The sequence below is a fragment of the Panthera pardus genome, unplaced genomic scaffold (genome assembly GCF_024362965.1).
Source record: "Panthera pardus isolate Hobbes unplaced genomic scaffold, ASM2436296v1 HiC_scaffold_9, whole genome shotgun sequence".
NCBI classification, from domain to species: Eukaryota; Metazoa; Chordata; class Mammalia; order Carnivora; family Felidae; genus Panthera; species Panthera pardus.
In genome coordinates, this window is record NW_026527024.1 from 566715 (window position 1) to 586603 (window position 19889).

The 19889-nt window shown below is 42.3% G+C and overlaps 1 protein-coding gene across 10 annotated transcripts in view; it reads right to left on the reverse strand.

Moving 5' to 3' along the window:
• The window catches only part of EZH2 (enhancer of zeste 2 polycomb repressive complex 2 subunit), a 64046-nt gene that overhangs the window by 12803 nt on the left and 31354 nt on the right, over positions 1-19889 (reverse strand). For 5 of the 10 annotated variants that reach the window (XM_053898695.1, XM_053898693.1, XM_053898694.1 and 2 more), the window contains 5 exons: positions 12923-13039; positions 9872-9992; positions 8913-9053; positions 7973-8075; positions 7104-7267 (listed from right to left, as the gene is read on the reverse strand). In XM_053898695.1, coding sequence (XP_053754670.1) covers positions 7104-7267; positions 7973-8075; positions 8913-9053; positions 9872-9992; positions 12923-13039 — 646 coding nt within the window. Of the gene's footprint in view, positions 1-7103; positions 7268-7972; positions 8076-8912; positions 9054-9871; positions 9993-12922; positions 13040-16421; positions 16601-19889 lie in introns of all 10 variants that reach the window. The other 5 variants (XM_019453113.2, XM_019453112.2, XM_019453110.2 and 2 more) reach the window with 3 other exon arrangements.

Here is a 19889-nt window from a genome sequence, read left to right on the forward strand (position 1 = left end):
TCGAGCCCCACATCAGGCTCTGTGCTACAGCTCAGAACCTGGAGCCCGCTTCAGATTCTGGGTCTCCCTCTCTCTCTGCCCTCCTCCACCCACACGTGCGCGCGCGTGCGCGCTCGCTCTCTCAAAAATAAATGTTAAAAAAATTTCTTTACAAAAATTTAAAAAATATAAATAAAGAGGACAGGGCCCCTGGGTGGCTCAGTCAGTTAAGCAACCCTGGGTTTCGGCTCAGGTCACGATCTCAGTGTGCGGGATGGAGCCCCGCTTCGGACTCTGCGCTGACAGCGGGGAGCCTGCTTCAGACTCTCTCTGCCCTTCACCCCTCTCAAAATAAACTCAAAAAAAATTTTTTTTAAGTAATAAGAAATAAAGAGGACACCCTCAGCCTACTGAAACGCCATTGCTTTGGATCAGACACAATTCAAGAACCTAGAGACGGCTTGCGGTCAGCGCCCTTCTATAGGAAATACGTGGTCACACAAAACAGGTTCCAGAAACAAAAGTGTTTGAAACTTAAAATCCCCAAATAACCTGACAACAAAAAGATTCAAAGTATAGCAGCATGACAAACTAATGAAGCGTGAATGCACAGCGGTGAGAAGTTGGGAGAAACCTTCGAGAAAGCCTGTTCCAGCTACCAAGGCAAATGCTACAAATGCCCCGTTCAGAGTTACACAAGACGAAAACTATCTAATTCGGACAAAAACAAGTGACACATTCATGAAACAAACCATTTAAAAAAAATCTGTAAAAAGCCATACTTCTATCCATAGAACTTAAATGGGATAGATGAACTGACTGATGAGGAAATCAAGAAAACAAAGACACAAAGTGATGTTGGTCTTGAAGTAGAAATTCAAGGCTCAAATTCTGTTTCAAGTGAGTTTGATTTCCCTGGAATGAAGAGACCAATACCATGACTAATTTAGCACTGGATTACATTTTTGAACAGTTGAGGACGCCGACCCCTAAAATACAAAGTCGGAGCCTACGGAAGGTCAAGGCCACATCAGCAGAACATACTGAGTGATATATTTTTGGTAAAATTTGTTTTTAATCTGGATGTCTCCTCTGCTTAAGGACTGAAGTTCTCGATTTCACCTGAATCAGTGAGAAACATAAGACACGTGCGCAAGTGAAGACAGTGGCCGCAGAGATGCCGCAGAGGCCCAGAAAAAAGCAACGGACGCTCACGAGTCAAGTTTCAGCTCTAAAGGAAAAATAAACACATTGATGATAAAAGGTACTTTAAAAATTGCTTGAAGTACCACTGTTCATTTCACATTGCATTTAGCTCAAAAAAGAGAACTATTCTCATTGTTAGCCTTCCCTCAGCAGAATTTCAAACTTCAATTGTTTAAGAAAACTAAGGATACAAAGAATTCCCTCTTCCAGAAATGTCTGGACTATTTTAGATTTTCAGAGTACTTAATATTTTCACATAGGTGTCTTAAAGTACTAATATTTCAACTAAGTTATTAAAATATATTTCAAGCTAAATATAATCTGAGGGGAAAAGATTACATAAAATAACCTGATCAAGAAAATTGTTAAAAGAAAATTCAAGCAGGGCACTTTTTCTAAAACTTATCAGAAAGGAGAGAGCAAAGAACGTGGAGGGCTTTTTGGTTTTGTTTTTTTCAAAAGCAACCTATAAAATCTTGATGAAAAATCTTACCTTACGGTTTTTGAGCAAAGGTAAGAAGACTGTTACATATCCAGTTCCAATACCTATGTTTGAGTAAACTGGCGATTCTAAAAAACAGCTGCAAATACTAAGTAGCCCCTCAGAATCTTCTAACGTTTCACCAAATATTGATGCCTCAAATACAGAACTGGGGAATCCAAGGATTACAGAGCTGGAGCGAACCTTCGCAGTCACCTACTTCCAGTGGTGATTTTACAGATTAGGAAACAGGACTAAAGAGATAATCTGAGTAGCTGGTTAGCTGGCGGCAGGGGTGCTGAGACCTGCACCCAGCATGCTTCGCCACGTGCAGGAAGAGCCACCTCCCCTCCCTGTAACATACAACACTTCTCAAATACTTTAGCTCATTGTCATGTGATAATTATGACAAAATAAATGATCACAGGGAAGTACAAAGTGTCAAGTTTATACATTAACTTCTGCCCAAGGTACTGATCTTGTCTGCTCCGATTAGAACTTGGTATTAAGAATTCTTACTGAATATACATACTTAATAGTTGTAATCCTATAAATTCTCTGTACATCAGAGATCTCAGACTATTAAGTATGTTACAAAATGACTGTGTCAATGCTCAGCGCATAGGACAGTAGTAACAGCAGGCAGTGACGGGAGCCAACAATAAAAGTTTCTGTGTTCAAAGCACACAGGAAGAGGCTCCAGGCATGACCTCACTGAATCCCCCACAAAATCCTGCAGGCGTTAGGATCCTCACCCCCATTTATAGGTGAGGAAAATCAAGATGTAGGGAGGTTAAGTCACTCTGTTAATTACATGGCAAATATGAACTCCATATGTCTCAATTTTAATCATTACACATCTGAAAACTAAAAAAAAAAAAAAAAAAAAAAAAAAAAAAGTCAACCATCAGCTACAAACTTTGGAACACTGTTTCTGAAATTCTAACCATTAAAAATGTTAAAAGCTCTACAATTAGCATTAATACGCATTCCGAAAATAGACTTACATAATATCAAAAATGACAAATGGGTTTCATGCTTAAAATGGATTCCTCTGTAGGCCACTCAGATAGTAGAAAACCCAACAAAACATTTATTCCAGGGTTCTACTTTTGATCCTATGTAAGCACATAAAATTTCCCAACCTTCATTTCTCAGCCTGCCTTCCTTCCCTCCCTATCAGAAATGTGTTACCTCTTTAGACCCACCACAATCAATTCAGGAGCTGACCCTGGTTCCTCTAACAAGCGTCAAAGACAGACTAGGCAGCCAATTTTAGGCTGAAACTTTTATAAAGAATTTACATCGGGGCGCCTGGGTGGCTCAGTCAACTCCTGATTTCGGCTCAGGTCACAATCTCATGGTTTGTGGGACTGAGCCTTCTCTCTCTCCCTCGCTCTCTGCCCTTGCCCCACTCGCATGCACTCTCTCTCAAAAATAAATAAACTTTGGGGCGCCTGGATGGCGCAGTCGGTTAAGCGTCCGACTTCAGCCAGGTCACGATCTCGCGGTCCGTGAGTTCGAGCCCCGCGTCAGGCTCTGGGCTGATGGCTCGGAGCCTGGAGCCTGTTTCCGATTCTGTGTCTCCCTCTCTCTCTGCCCCTCCCCCGTTCATGCTCTGTCTCTCTCTGTCCCAAAAATAAATAAAAAACGTTGAAAAAAAAATTAAAAAAAAAAAAAAAAAAAAAAAAAAGAAAAAAAAAATAAATAAACTTTGAAAAAAAAGCAAGAAAGGAATTACAGGACTCCCAAGTTTGCAGAACAACCCGTTTCCAATTTACAAAATGGATCATGGTCTAAAAGTTATTTGGAATACAAAGTGGAATTTGTTCCCAAACCAAAACCATTTATCCTTCAAGGTTCGTTTGAACATGTAAGTCTAAGAAAAAAGACCATGGTCAGACAGATACTCAGCTTCTGGCTCGGATGAACTGCAAATCCCCCTAACCATCGAAACTTCTTCCTTACAGACAGCCATGGTAGACACCCCTGACATCTAAGTAACAGGTGAGACCAGGTATCAGTGAGGCTACCACACAGAAATAATTAAAACGGAGAACGTTCAAAAAGGCCCTTCTCCCCAGAAGTTTAAAAATTCCCCCTTAGACAACGAGTTAAAAAGAAAACCTAAAACGTTCCTTAAAATTCCTGAAGAATAATAATAAACAACAGAACCTAAAAGAGGCTGAAACAGTGCTCTAGAGACGATTCATTGTATGTTAACCACATATATCCAAAAAAGAGGGAAGAATGAAAACAATGCAAAAATCTGACTCATAAAGAGAAACACAGTAAAACTAATACAGTAGCTGATTCTGAGGGAAAAATATAGGAAACAGATTTTTAAAACAAAATACAGAAACCACTTAAGTTCATCAAGAAAAATGGGAGAACGAAACATTTAATAAGCAGGAAAAAAAAATCACTGGAGCACTCGGGTCAACTTTATCCAAATAAATTTCAAAACTTGGGTGAAATAGGTAACTTTTCAAAACTGATCCAGAAGTGACAGAAAACGTATCTGCTAGCACCACTGTTATTTAACACCGTACTGAAGATATCAGCCAATGTAATTAGACAAGGAAAGAAATTAAAGTCATAAAGACAGAGAATCTCAGTAATTGCCGACAGTCTACCTACAGAGCTAGAAAACTCAACAAAGAATCCACCAAGAAATTATTATAAACAAGGACAATTCAGTAAGGTATCAAGGTATTAAACATGTAATATTTAAAGAGAAAAAGCCCAGCAACAATCCATTAATACCTAGAACTCATCTTACAAACGAATGTACAAGAACTACGTGAAGAAAATTCAAGGTTACTAAAGGACACAAAAGGAAACTTGACCATATGGTTACACTTAATCCTCATTTTAAAATGTCAATTTCCCCGTAAGTAATTTATACATTTAATGGAATTCCAATAAACATACTACCTAGACTTTTTTTAATTAAACAAACTGATTCTAAAAATTTACATTAAAAAAACAAGAAAGAATAGGCAGGAGATCTCTGAATAAAGCCTCCTGGAAGAGAACACAAAAAAAAAGACCCAAGCACACGTGGTAACAGGCAAGGAGGGCGGCAAAGCAGTGAAGAGGGAACTTTCCAATACGTGGCATGGAAAACGACTAGGCAGCCTTGGAGGTAGGGAGAAGTGGATCCAAAACTCTATCAGAATCACTCGCTTCCAAAGGATCAAAGAGTTAAATGCAAAAAGAGTGAAGCCAATACACAGTGGACCAGCTTAACTTGCACTTATGGCAAATGCTGTGCAGGTACAGCCAAGGTCATTCACCGCAGCGCCGTGGGAACGAAAGGCGCAACACGATCCAAATGCAGGGTTCCGCTGCCTCCTACGACAGAAGGCTACGCAGCTCTCCAGACAGGAAGAGCGTCTACACCATGAAGTCAAAACAGGGAGAAGCCTCACTAGTATGGCACCTTGTGAGAAGGACAGTCGGGAAAAGAACATCTTTGCATTTTGCCGGAAGATACTACAGAAAGATACAGAAGAGCTGATGTTAGCGGTCTAAGGAGTGAGGTACAAACGCTACGCACGGGGGCAGAGGTGGCAGGGAGAATTCACTGGAAGTGTAGGTCATGTAAATGACAACCTGTTTAAAAAATAACAATAAAAACAAGCCAAGTACTGTTTTAAGTATTTTACACATAATAATAAAATTAATCTTCACAACAGCTTATGAAGCACTATGTTATTCTATCAGAGAGAAAAAAACTTAAGGCACAAAATGCTATAGCTAACGTGTATCTAACAATGTATTTACAGGTTCATTTTGCCTAAGAAACATTTACAGTCTGTGAGATTCTGCTGAAGTTGATGGAAAGCAGTGAATCCCTAGACGATCCGTCGAGGCGGAATCCCAAAGAGACCGGCCCTAGCGAACGAGGAAGCAAGGGCCGTAGCAGCTGTGGACCCCGCCGCTCCACGTGCCACGGGTGGGCAGCCCCGCCTCACCGGAGCGAAGCTCGCTAGTCAGTGTCCCCCGCCTGACGGAGGAGGGACTGATCAGGTTCAAGGTTCATCACTATTACTCAAATCTGAAGATCACAATAAAATAACTCATGTGATCACGTTCAGAAGCAGCATCCACTTCCTGATTCATTTGCACAAGGAAGGTACGAGAATGCTACGTCTACCAACTGGACGGACCATTTCACGGACTTCCACGTAGAGCTTCCACGCGACCATTCGCTATGGTGACACTTGGATGCAACTCATAATATTCTTAAGAACCGGGCATAACTTTATAAACCAACTGGGTGTAGGGATGCCTGGTTCAGTCGGTGGAGCTTGCAACTCTTGATCTCAGGGTCAGGAGTTCAAGCCCCACACAGGGGGTAGAGATTACTTAAAAAATACAATCTTTGGGGCGTCTAGGTGGCTGAGTCGGCTGAGCATCTGACTCTTGATTTCAGCTTAGGTCATGATCCCAGAGTGGTGGGATCGAGCCCCACACTGGGCTCCACTCTGAGCACGGAACCTGCTTCAGATTCTCCCTCTCCCCCCAGCTCATATCCTCTCTCTCGCTGTAAATAATAATAAAATCTTTAAAAAATAAAAAAATGAGGGGCACCTGGGTAGCTCAGTCGGTTGAGCGACCGACTTCACCTCAGGTCACGATCTCAAGGTTCGTGAGTTCAAGCCCAAATCGGACTTGCTGTTGTCGGCCTGTCAGCACAAAGCCTGCTTCAGATCGCTCTCTCTCTCTCTGCCCCTCCCCCACTTATGCTCACTCTCTCAAAAAATAAAACATTAAATAATACATATTTTTTTTAATTAAAAAATCATTGTAAAGAGAGAGAGAAAGAGGGAACAAGTGGGTATGGGACAGAGAGAGAGGGCGACAGAGGATCCAAAGCAGGCTTCGCGCTGACAACAGAAAGCCCAACGCAGGGGCTCAAATTCACAAACCATGGGATGGTGAACTGAGCCCAAGTTGCACGCTTAACCGACTGAGCCACCCAGGCACCTGTCAACTGCAGATATTTTTAAAAGAAACTTACTCAGAAGACCAAAAAGGAACACTAAACTGACAAAAATACCTACAAACATCTTTTTAGCCCATTTCTTATTCAACAAAATGCGTTCAACCATACGGCAGGGCTGCTCTAGGCTCTGAGATGGTTCACGGTCACAGCTTCGCTACAAACAAGTGCTAGGTGAGCCTTTATGGGAACACCGCTGACCCGTATTCCACGTTAGTGGGAGCCGGGCGGCCCAAGTCAAAGACTCCACAGCAACCGTCAAGCAACAAATTGCAGAACGACGGTCCTCTGATCCTAGCACAGTTCTCCACCTTCACCGCCAGGCGAAATGATCGATTCTAGCTGTGATCAAGGACACCGCTTCCCGGCGCTGGACGACGGGACCCACGACAGACCCCCACGAGGGCGCGCGGCGGCCGCACTTACGGTGCAGGAAGCAGTCGTACTTGAAGCACCGCCTGCAGAAGAGCGTGTGGAAAGAGTGCAGGCTCTGCTCCCTCTGCACGGACTTGGCGTTCGGCCCATCGATGTTCGGGGTGCACTCAGGAGGAAGTGCGCCCGGGAGCTGCTGCTCGGTCAGTTCTTTATACCTGACGGCGAGCAGGGAAAAGGGAGGTGAGGGCACGGCAACAACTCCTCCTCTGAAAATAAAGTTTCTGAAAGGTCCCATATAGCATCTGTGATGTTCATCGTGCCTCGGCCACACACAAGGAAAAGGTCTGACCTAAAACCATCCTTATTTAGATGAAGAGCCAATTAAACATTCTGTCCGGTATATCAAGAATCAAGGCGCAGTCAGTTAAGTGTCCGACTCCTGATCTTGGCTCAGGTCGTGATCTCAGTTTGTGGGTTCGAGTCCCTCCATTGGGCACCATACTTGGGATTCTGTCTCTCTTTCTCTCCCCCCCCTCCCCAACTTGTGCGCGCACGCTCTCTCTCTCTCTCTCTCTCTCTCTCTCAAAATAATAAAAAAGAATCAAGTTCAGGGATGGGATTCAGATCATGAAAAATGTTACCACATTAATTAAAATAAACATCAACTACACTGACATTTCTATAAGTGTCCAGAGAAGTTCTCCTCTCCAAGCGCCACCGGAAATCACGCGTGTGTTTACTGGCACCACGGTAAGCGCCGTGCAGGGAAGCACCTCACGTACATGGTGTCGAGAACCCGCAGCACCATGAACACAGGAAGCGCGGGGGGCCGTCGGCTCCGTGAGTTCTACTTCTGATAAACCAAAATGCTGAGCTACGCACCATACAAGGCAAGACTGCCTCAAAAGAGCAAATCTTACTTTTCCTTTAGTTCTTCTGCTGTGCCCTTATCCGGAAACATTGAAGAAATGGCTTCAAAAATTTTATCGGAAGGAAATTTCCGAGGCGGGCGGCTTTCTTTGTCTGTATCAGGAAATAAGAAAGGGAAAAAAGATGAAAGAAAAGCAAGTCTTTCAATCTTGCATTTCCTCCACACAACTACATCTAACAAAGCTAATTTTCTACGAAAATTATCAACTCTGTGTTTCACTTACTTCTGACATATGTCACATGTCTGCATGGAGTGTCAGTAGGCCGGACGAACAAAACACTTAAAATCAAATATGGGAAGTTTCAGGTGCACCAGGAGGGAGAAGCCCCAGGGGGTCTGTGACCTTCTTGCCTGGTCACCTACCCACTGGGGTCTGATTCTTCTTTGTAAGCTCAAGGAGATGAACTACATGACCGCGGCCCGTTACAAAAACATTTCGCTTCTTTGAAATCGCAGTTTCTCCCCCACGCTCTTCTGTGCTGTTTACCGATGAGCTCTGCCAAGTCTCCACGGACTATGGACTCTGGATCGGGCCGCTCTGTCTGAGAAGCCGTAACTAGCATAGGGCTCAAAAGCAGGGCTCTTGAGCCATTCAGAGGGGTGACCAGCACGGGGTTCTGGGTTCTGTTTCTTCCTCCAACAGTGTACTAAATAAGCTACTTAAGTGCACTAAGCCCATCTCTTCGACTATAATAGATCTGATGCCAACAGCCACCGCTGGTGCACGTAAAGTGACTGGCACACTACTTGTGTGCAACGATCAATATATCGGAATGACGATTCTGATAACTACCCTGCAAAATCCCCCCAAACAGTACATTCTTTTGTTAGGCAAAGGAAGTAAAGACACTCAAGTACAGGATGAAACATTACAAAGGACACTCTAAGATGCTGTCAGGACTGCACACAAACCTAATGAAGAAACTTACCATCTCTGTTCTCCTCCAGATCTTTCTGTTTTTCTTCTCGTTCATCAGGGTCATCGCCATCATCATCATCATCATCATCATTGTACTGACCAAGAGCATTCACCAACTCCACAAAAATTTCATCATTTATAAACCCGCATTCTGAAATTCATCAAGTCAAGTATCAGAAATATACAGAGGAAGGTGGTAATGCCAAGTTGACGCCGTTTCTAACGTGGAAGAAACAGCCAGAGCCTGTTAGCACTGGAACACTGCTGTTCAAATGAGGAGGGAGATCACCTTCAAGGCTGGCCTGAGGCAAAGTCAGGAAGAATTCATCTTCAACACCTGTCATCCTCTCTTTACTCACCCCCCAACCCCCGCCAGAAGTCTCCAGTGCCTGCCACTATAACCTGATGCCCTAGAAACGAATTGTGGCCTCGGCCTCCTCCCAAGACCGCAGCTGACAGCCCTCACTTTCCCCAGAAGAGAAGGGACCATGACGACGTTACACACGCTACCCTCCTGCCAGACACTGACAGGGTCCCCTGGACACCAAACGCAGAGGCCTTGAACGCGGGGACAGAAATGCAGGAACTGCGGGAGCTAAGGGAGACATCTTTCTGAGCACAGGCCTTCTGGAGCCCATGTGTCACGTAAGCAGAGGCCCGGTCTTAATTTTACTGGGAAGGAATCTTAAAATCTACATACACTCAAACCATTCTATCTAATTTACATGTTACTGACATTATAATTTATGATATAACCAACTACGCATCATTTTCAAGTTAGCAAAAATGATTCTTCAATTTAAAAGTAGGGAAAACATTACAATTTTTAGGCTGGTAAGCCCAGGCCAATCCAGCAATAAACTTACTTTTAATATTAAAAAAAAGCCATGTTCACACCTATGCTTACAAATTCAGAATCTCTCTCAATGCTTTGGCCCCTTTTTCCAAGAGATTAAACACATGGCTCACCTCTATCCCCGTGTACTTTTCCATCATAGTTTTTTATTAGCTCTTCAATGAAAGTCCCATCCTGGTCTAAAACTTCATCCCCCATATAAGGAATGTTATGTAAAACCGTTTCATCTTCCACCTAAAAATAAAAAATATATTTTAAAAGCAGGCTTATCCTAAGTATCAAAGTATTTTTTAAATCAACGTAGGGGCAAATGGGTGGCTCAGTAGGTTAAGTGTCCTACTCTTGATCTCAGCTCCTGATCTCGCGGTTCGCGGGTTCAAGCCCCACATCGGGCTCTGCGCTGATGGCGCGGAGCCTGCTTGGGATTCTCTCTCTCTCTGCCCCTCCCTCCCCGGCTTGTGCTCATGCTCTCTCTCTCCAAATAAATAAACTTTAAAAATAAAATTAAAAATCAGTGTAATGTAAAATACAATTTCTAAAGTAGATGTCTTTACTCAGTTCTCCAGATCTAAACTAACAACAAACTCAAAGCTATAAAAAAAAAATTAAATAAAAGACCCCTCCCACCAAGAAGCATTATATGAGAAAACAAACTGTTCACAGCGGAAAAATTTTAAGAGAAAATACTCTATTTCCCTAATCTAACAGGTCATCAATCATTAAAACTTACCATTATTTTATGCACCTCAAGAAAGGAAAAAGTGTCGCACATTACGCTGTGACCCATCAATTTTAAGGCAAACCCAGAGTCTTAGAATCGATAAAATAAGGCTTATTAAAACCACTTATAAATAGCCATACAAAGTAAAAAAGGTAAGGATTTCCAAACTTCACTTAATGATCTAGTTATTCGGAGACCCTCAATATAATAAAAATCTGGGGATATAAAATAGATTATCATAAAGGTTATGCCAAAAGGATTTACTCTTATATGTAAAATAAGAACATTCTACAATGACATAAAATATTTTGATACAGAGATATACAATCTCTGTATAATGCTAATCAAGATGACAGAGGAGTTTCTATAAAGGTCTGGAAGACAACAGGGGGGAAAAAGGCACTAACTTAGCAAGGAAGAACTGATCCGAGAAAAAGTTCAAGCAGAAGGGAGAACTCAAGGACACCAGGGACTGAAAGCAGATGTGTGGGAGGAAGAGAATTTTCAATAAAGAATAAAAAAGACAGTAATTATAAAGGCCTGAGGGTTCTGAAGTCCATATTTAAACAAAGTAGGACGGAGCTGTCTTAAGAAGCCTTTCAAAGGGCGGCGGGGGCGCGGATATTGGTTAAAAACAGAATTTTAGAATGATAGCTCCAATCAACAGAATGGACTGGCTGAGGGGCCAGGAAGAGGTGGCAGCCAGGGAGTGGTGCCACGGGCTGGGCTGGGACCAAGACGGAGGGGGAAGAACACACCAGGAAAAGGCCACCAGGCACTTGGACTGTCACGTAGCAGCAGGCAGGAAAAACCAGAAGGGGAAAATCTCAGATAATCCCCAGGTAACAAATTTAGGACAACCGCAAACTTCAGAAAGACAACAGGATCTTGGACAAATAGGGAAAAGGGAAATTGAGAGAGAAAGCACACAGGGGGATAAAAAAAAATTAAGATTTAAATTTTAATGTAATGGTCTATCCAGATCCAAATTTACAGACAACTCAAGAGTCCACTTTTCACTAATCCCATTTACACTAGGAGTATTAGGGGTTTTTTTGGATAAAAGCCACAATTAAGTGACAAACTGCTATTTTGTCTTCCCAACTGTATTCCACGTAACCTTTGCTCCCTCAAACGTATCCTAACCACAGGGTCTGCCTAATTTGCCTCGGTCAGTAACCAGCAAACCCATGGGTAACCCTAAATAATTTTGACTTTAAATACTACCTGCTTTCAGAACTTGAGTCTATGAATATCTGAAATCTCCCTTCAGCTCTTGCAATAGGATTCTTAAACTAAATGTTTTTGCAGAGGGCCTTAACACACAAGTTTCAGCAATTATAGAAAAGTATCTGCACTTCGTCTTTAATCTTCCACTATAAAATCTTTAAGTTACTAAAGACATTAGAAACATCTATGTAAAAAAAAAAATCTAAGGGTGCCTGGCTGGCTCGGTTGGTACAGCATGGGACTCTTGATCTCTGGGTTGTGAGTTCAAGCTCCACCTTGGCTATGGAGCCTACTTTAAAAACAAAAAAATTAGGGGCGCCTGGGTGGCTCAGTCGGCTAAATGTCCGACTTCGGCTCAAGTCACGATCTCGCGGTCGACGGGTTCAAACCCCGCATCTGGCTCTGTGCTAACACCTCAGAGTGTGGAACCTGCTTTGAATTCTGTGTCTCCTTCTCTCTCTACCCCCGTCCCCAGCTCAGGCTCTGTCTCTCAAAAATAAATGTTAAAAAAAAGAAAATTTAAAAACAAAAAAATTTAAAAACCTAGTAAGCAATTCCTAAAGTAGGCTCACCAAGGACTTGTATCAGTACTTGTCCTTACTATTTTACATATCAAGTAAATAATGAAACTATTGTTTATTTAACAGTCTAAGTGAAGAATTCATACTCAAATTTCTTTTGTTCCATCCTCTTTCATCCTACGTCTATGAAGAATTAAACACCAGCATTTCTTTACAAAAGCTACTGGGCCAGTGTTATCTGTGGAAATATGCTTAAGTTTGTGTTTTATAAGCCCTGAGAATATTTCATACTGTTCAGTATCATTTAATAACACGCTGCCTAAAACTGTTCTCAATATAAAGTTCTCAATTAACAAAACCTCAAAATCATACTGAAATTACAGAATACTGCCTGACCTTCCCAAGGATAAGAACTAACCGTAAGCATCCATCTTTTAACCGTTTTTAATCCCAGGTATGGTTTCTCCTTAACACTTTTCCTTTGGAGAATATTTTAACTAGAAAAGACTAGAAAAACCACAACACCGTGAAGGCTTAAAATATATCTATCCATTAAAAAACACAAAGTGTTCTCATTTCGATAACTTTTTTTTTTTTTTACTTATTATCATTCTTGATTCACCTCGACAAGAAAATTGTTTTATTGAAAATAAATGATTATCAAATAAACAGATGATACATGATTTACATACCATAAAATTCTGCTGTAGGGGAGACCAAGAATACATTATGGGTACTGAAGCGACTGCATTCAGAGTCTTTAATGGGATGATTTGCGTTGGAAAATCCAAGTCACTGGTCACTGAACACTAGAACAGAGAAAACAAAATTGACTCATAAGAATAAAAGGACAGCCTTAAACTGCAGCCATATTCTAAAGGGACACTGCCCACTTAAATCACTTTGAAAAGGAAACTCCTTTACCTAAGACAACAAAGTTCCTAAAACCATGAAGGATTCTCTCCTTTTTACTCTCTTAGGGTGACAAAAATGCTTCAGATTTTGCAAATTTCCAAAAGCCTCCAACCCTTCCCATACTTACCAACATCAATCAGAATCAAAAACTGTATTTGTTAGCCTCAGGTCGGCTGCTCCTTGCTTTCACTATAAATTTCCTAGCTTGATGCTTAGTTTCTTTTCCATCTCAACCACATGGAATAATAACATATAACACCAAATATGCCTCTTAAAAATCTCACTTAATAAGAATATGAAAACTGTTAGGTTCACCTTTCTTATTTTTATCTTCCCTTAAAAACGAAAACAAAAACAAAAAAAAAACCCAAGCATCATTTGCTGATACTACCGGACGGAAAACAAATACGAAGGGTAAGAACAGATCTGAATTTCGGTCACAACAAAACAGAGTGCTATCAATCCTGCAAAAGTATAATCTCGACATTAATAATAACAGCTAATACTATCAGGCACTTTCTACGTGCGAGGCACTATTTTAAACACATCGCATGTCTTATCATATTCTGTCCTCAATACAACACTGTAAGATGGGGACTAATTCTTAGCCCCCATTTTACAGGTGAGAAAAGTCAGGTAAAAATAAGGTAAGCCATATGTTAACTAGATAAGGCTGGAATTTAAACCCAGAAAGAGAGTCTGACTCTGGAGCCTCTGCTCTCTTCCCCACTACACATACTGCCACGATACCATATCTCTATACCGTGTAAGTGCATATACTCTCTTGAAATACCGTATTTCATCCAACCTACGATGACATCAATTTCAAGGCATTCCATTACTTTCTGTATCACTAAGAAAATAATGTTGCCAGTTAAACTGTAACATAATGCTTTCTTATCACAGCAATTCTATGATGCATTCCAGTTTCAGATGTTAAAATGTTCAAAATTTTGCATCTTTGATTCTATGAAATACGGTAAAAATCTGTGCCCATCTAACCACAGCACCTTCTATCCTGTCTAGGAATCCACCTTTTCTTAAGGAGCACCATTACCCAATTATCAGGCTTCCAAGAACCTTCTCAAAAATACCCTTGGACATCTATCTATGATCTACAATCAGTGAAAATCGAGTAAAAAGAAGTAGTAAACAAAACGGAAAATCCTATGTATACACACATAATTATTAAATGTTTCATTTCTATTTGAGAGGTGTTAAAAATAGCAGGGCTAGATTTGGTGAAATCACAGTGAAATCTCTGGCGCACAGGCCACACCTGGCCCTCAGCATCTCGTCAGGCCAGGGGGATAATGGTGCAATGGTCGGTCACAGTCACTGCAGCACAATAGTTCCTTCCTGGTGGAAGCCGGTTTAAAGATCAGAGTAGTTAGACAGAACTGTGACAGTGATTAATCCATTAATTTGCTTTCCAAACGGCAAAGACAAAGATTGTAACACTAGAAAGCTCACTGCTCAAGTAAATGAGAAGGTAGGGAACAGTTCACTAAAACTCCAGAGCCACAATCTTCCCCTGTTCCGCACTTTGGCCTCTGATACAATTCTTCATCCATCCGTCCAATAATCCAATAATATTAGCAGTTAACATTTATTGAGCACGTACTATGTTGCAGGCACTGTGCTAAGTGCTTTATATATATCTTAACCACTCCTCGTGTCAGCCTTTGGCATCGCCACCTCACAAACGAGGAGACTGAGGTTCAGAGAAGTTCAGTAACTTGCCTGGTCAGAAAGGTAGTAAGTTACCAAGCCGGGAAGGAAGCCGAAATCTGCCTCCGACACCCAAGAGCTTCCTGGCTGTGCGAGGCTCCCGCCGTGGAGCAGCTCCCGGGGTCAACGAACAAGCACAACTGTGCACTGGGCGCCATACGGGAGGGGCGCCTCTTCCCCCAGGCCCTTCTCCTATTCCTGGTACTACCAAGGCGCCTCTCTTCCTCCTACCTAACTGGGTAAGCTTTGGGGCAAGGAGTGGTTATAATTACTGAATCGAGTACGATACACTGTCCAGTGATCTGAAGTGCACAGTAACGGTAATTTCTTACCAAAAAAAATTAGAGTTTTGAGGTTTTGTTTTACACCTGGGGGAAGTAAATTAACACTGTGACTTTAACTCTCAAGATTAGCCTCCTTTAAAGCTCAGGGGGTGAGGGAGAGCGTGCTGCCTCTCCAACTCTCATGTATCCACCTGCGTTACTCAGCGTCTGAACCCAAGGTCATACTTAAGGTCAGACGACTTAATATTCGATTCCACCACTAGACAGGAGGGACGCTGGCTCTGCCTCATCTGTTTGCTCTAAGGATGCAGAAAATACTCTGAATCTACTGAATGAGGTCCGCTGACGTTTCCCCCTGAACAGAAAGAACTTCGAGAAGCACAAAAGATGGCAAAGGCTGTGGCACTTAGTACCACCTCCAACCCCACGACGCTGTCATACCATGACCCCGTCACCTTCATCCTGCGCCCTACAGTCACCAAGGGGCCAGAAATCAGCTCTCTGAGAGCAAAAGCAGCTGAGACAGTGTGGTTTTTACCTCTCTGTCTCGCAATGATACTCAGCACAGTGTCTCAAAAAAGAGTAGGCACTCAAAAAATGTTTCTGAATGAACAGACTGCATTTGCTAATTTTGCCTAATGGAGATTCGCTCCAATTTCCCTTTAAAGCTAAGAGAGCACCTCCTTAGAAAACTGAAGGCCTATACCCACACCTCATGATCTACGTAGTTATGTCTAGAAACCGATCCCATTCCTTAACTATTAACCTTAACTAATAACCATATTCCTTTCATTTATGAAGTAATATTCAAATGCAAAAGCATTTGTTGGTAAAACAAGTTTGGGAATTCTTATTTATTGACTTAACAGAAAAATTACTCAAAAAATTCCAGTTACTTACCAGTAACTTTTTTTTCTTTGAAAATGTATCATCCTTGACAGTTTATGTAATTAAGTCTCATATCACTCAGAATACTGAAAAGGATTTTGACCTCACGGGTCTCCAAAGCATTTTACCTGATCACAGTCAAGGGTCCTGGACTCAGGAACTCACAAGGAGACCTACACATCAACAAATAAAGTTCTCCAATTCTAGTTCCTACTTGAGGATCACACAAGGAAGTTACTATAGATGATTCATCATCAATGGTAAGTAAAGAAGGAAAAAAAAAAAACTATTGGTTTATCAAGGATGCTACATTTTCAGAGAAACACAGCTTACTGGTAAGTAACTGGGTTCCTCTGAGGATGGATAGACTTACATCAACCAGCTGGTACAATAGGCGACTGTGTGGCTGGACCACTGGGAGCTGGAGAGGGAAGTCAAGCCAAAAATAGTAGTTGTAGGAGGACACAACCAAACTGAGACTCTTGGCAGAAGGCTGGTTCCAAGTAAAAACTGTGTTATGGAAAATCGTAGAGGGAAGAGCAGGTGAATGGCCTGCAGGGAAGGGAAAGAAATTAACACACCCTACTATGTGCCAAGCACTGTGCTAGAGACTTTACCAAAGTTAACTTCTTTAAAATTCACCACTACCCTATGAGGTCGGTATGACTCCCCATTTCACAGTGGGACATCCCAAAGGAAAATTGCCATGGCCATTTGGTCTCTGAACAATCTTTAACATCAGAAGGGTTAAGTCCAACTTCCGGATAGTAGGGGGAAAAAAAATACAGTCAGTTAGCCAAGTTAAAAATATTCTTGGATACTGGTTGGTCCATTTAATTCATGCCAGAGACACAATGAACTGTTGATATCGTCTTTCCAAGTAAAAACAATAAGGAACCATCTCACACCTAAAGCGTAGGAAAGAAAGGGTCAACTGCCACCCAAACTAGAGAAAAGCCGAGGAGGATTTCTGACACTGCCTCTATTATTCTTCAAAATCACAGCAGAGAAAAGATTAACACACCCAAATTTTAAATTAGCCAGCCCTTCTGGTGAAAATGATAGCATACACAATTTAATTTCAGACTGTTTTCATGCAAAGGAAGTCCTGAAGACAAAAACGGGAATGAGACAAATACCAAGTTTGGGTCAAGAGAAGTGAGAGAGAAGGGAGTCCCTAACCAGGTCTTGGGAGCGGATCAGGAGAAGGGGGGTCCAAGAGACGAGAGGCTCCAGCAGGACAGGGTCAGAAAGAAAAACCGGGAAGAAAAATTCCTGACCAGAGCCTGACACAGACGTATTTAGTACAAGGAGCAAATCGAGGGTGTTGGAGCTAAGAAATCAAAGAGTGGCTCATCCCAGGTCATACAGTGCTTCCGCTGTTCAGTATGTGATAGAGCCGGCCGACCCAACTGGGGAGAGGACCTCTCTACCTGCAGCACAGGGGTCCTGTGGGAGTTCACTCGAGCATCACAGAAAGATCCTTTGAGGGCCAGTTCCTATGCTTCTTAGAAAACACCACACACACACACACACACACACACACACAAATGCATTTAACACAGAACACAGAACATTTGGAATGCAATTTCAGGAAATTTCAACTCTTAAAACTCTCCCCTGCATCCTAATTTCAAAAGCCTGATTCTGAATGAAAGCAACCATAAAAATACCACCTCGTTAATCCTATTAAAACCCAATGCACAGGGAAAACCCAATGCAGTCTGGGGCCAGAAGGGGGCTACCGTAAATCATTCCTCATAATCCGCAGTTTTGCTACAAACTCCAGTTTTGCTAATGTAATTGGAAATCAGAAATTCAACAAGTCAATACATAAGTTTTGGTAAAACTACAAAACACACAAAAGGCACAGAAGCCGGTAACTAGAGCCATGCAAACTCAAATACCTAACTCAAGAACAGTCCTATGAGCAAGAAATATCACTCGTCACTGAAAAAATAAAAACAAGCAAAAACTAAGAAATGGAAGACAGAGGTTTATTTAAGTCCCTGGTTTCCATAAGCCGTGGCACCACGATCATTCTGAAGCCTTGCTTCCAGGAGCAGACGTGAGGCTGAACAAGTCAGGGCACCAGAGGCCCGAGTTACGTTGGAGACACCAGACCCGCACTAGGCCTGGTCTCTGAGGAGAGGCACTAAGTCCTGGCTCAGGTGGAGATCTGCTCTGGGGACCACCACTCAGGTAGGCCAATTCGGTTGATCTTTGCAGGAAAGATTTGTGACTGCTCCTTTACTGTCCACTTTACTGTCCACTGACTACTCAGTTAAGTAGTGTTGAAACAACTAGAAAAGCTAAAAGAGAAAAGTATTAAAAACCAAATCCCCCACTCATTTTTCATACCAAAGGAAATTCCTAACAGGTTAAATATCAAAATATACAAGTGAGGGGCATGTGGCTGGCTCAGTCGGTGGAGCATGTGACTCTTGATCTTGGGGTTGTGAGTTCTAGCCCCATGGTGGATACAGAGATTGCTTAAAACTAAAATCTTTAGGGGCACCTGGGTGGCTCAGGTGGTTGAGCGTCCAACTCTTGATTTCAGCTCAGGTCGTGATCTCATGCAAGATCGAGCCCAGCATCAGGCTCTACACTGACATCACATAGCCTGCTTGGGACTCTCTCTCTCCCTCTCTGCCCACCCCCCCCCCCCCCGACACACACACATGCACCCACACTCTCTCTCTCTCGACAATAAATAAATGTTTAAAAATATAAAATAAAATAAAACAAAACCTTTAGGGACACTGGGTGCCTCAGTCAGTTAAGCCTCTGACTTCAGCTCAGGTCATGATCTCACAGTTTGTGAGTTCGAGCCCGGCATCCAGCTCTGTACTGACAGTATAGAGCCCGCCTGCAATGGTCTCTCTCCCTCTCTCTCTCCACCCCTTCCCACTCTCTCTCTCTCAAAATAAATAAACTTAAAAATTTTTTTTTTAAATAAATAAAATATAAACATGAAAACTAAAAGGAAAGATAGAGAGGTAATTCATAATCTTTACTTTCTAAGCCTTTAGAAACAAAGAAATCGAAAGAAATTCTAATTTGACTATGTAAACGTTTAAAACTTCTATAAACCGGTATTTGCCTAATAGCATGAATAAAGAATTTCTTCTTCTCTCCCTATAAGGTACATCCTACTATTTTGAAATTCTAAATATGTCCAGTCATCTTTTAAAATGTTGGACAGTCTTGGGGTGCCTGGGTGGCTCAGTTGGTTGAGCATCCGACCCTTGATTTCAGCTCAAGTCATGATCCTGGGGTGGTGGGACTGAGCCCTGAGTCAGGCTCTGCACTGAGCACGGAGCCTCCTTGGGATTCTCTCTCTCCCTCTGCCCTCTCCCCCTCTCAGGCTTTCCCTGTCTAAAATTTAAAAAGGGAGCACCTGGGTGGCTCAGTCAGTGAAGCGTACAACTCTTGATTTTGGCTCAGGTCGGGTTCATTGCTGAAGGGTGGAGCCTACTTGGGGTTCTCTGGCTCACTGCCCCTCCCCACCTCACACGCAAGCTCTCAACACATGTGCATGTGCGCTCTCTCTCAAAATAAACTTTAAAAATTTTTTAAAAATAAAAATTGAAAGTGACATTTGCCCACATCTGAGAAAAATTAAAAATAACTAAAGCTTTGGGGTGCCTGGGTGGCTCAGTCGTTTAAGCATCCAACTTTGATTTCAGCTCAGGTCATGATCTCATGGTTGAGGAGTTCAAGCCCCACATCAGGCTCTCTGCTGTCAGTGCAGAGCCTGCTTTGGATCCTCTGTCCCCCCCTCTCTCTGCCCCTCCCCTGCTCACACGTTCTCTCTCTCTCTCTCCCTCTCAAAAATAAA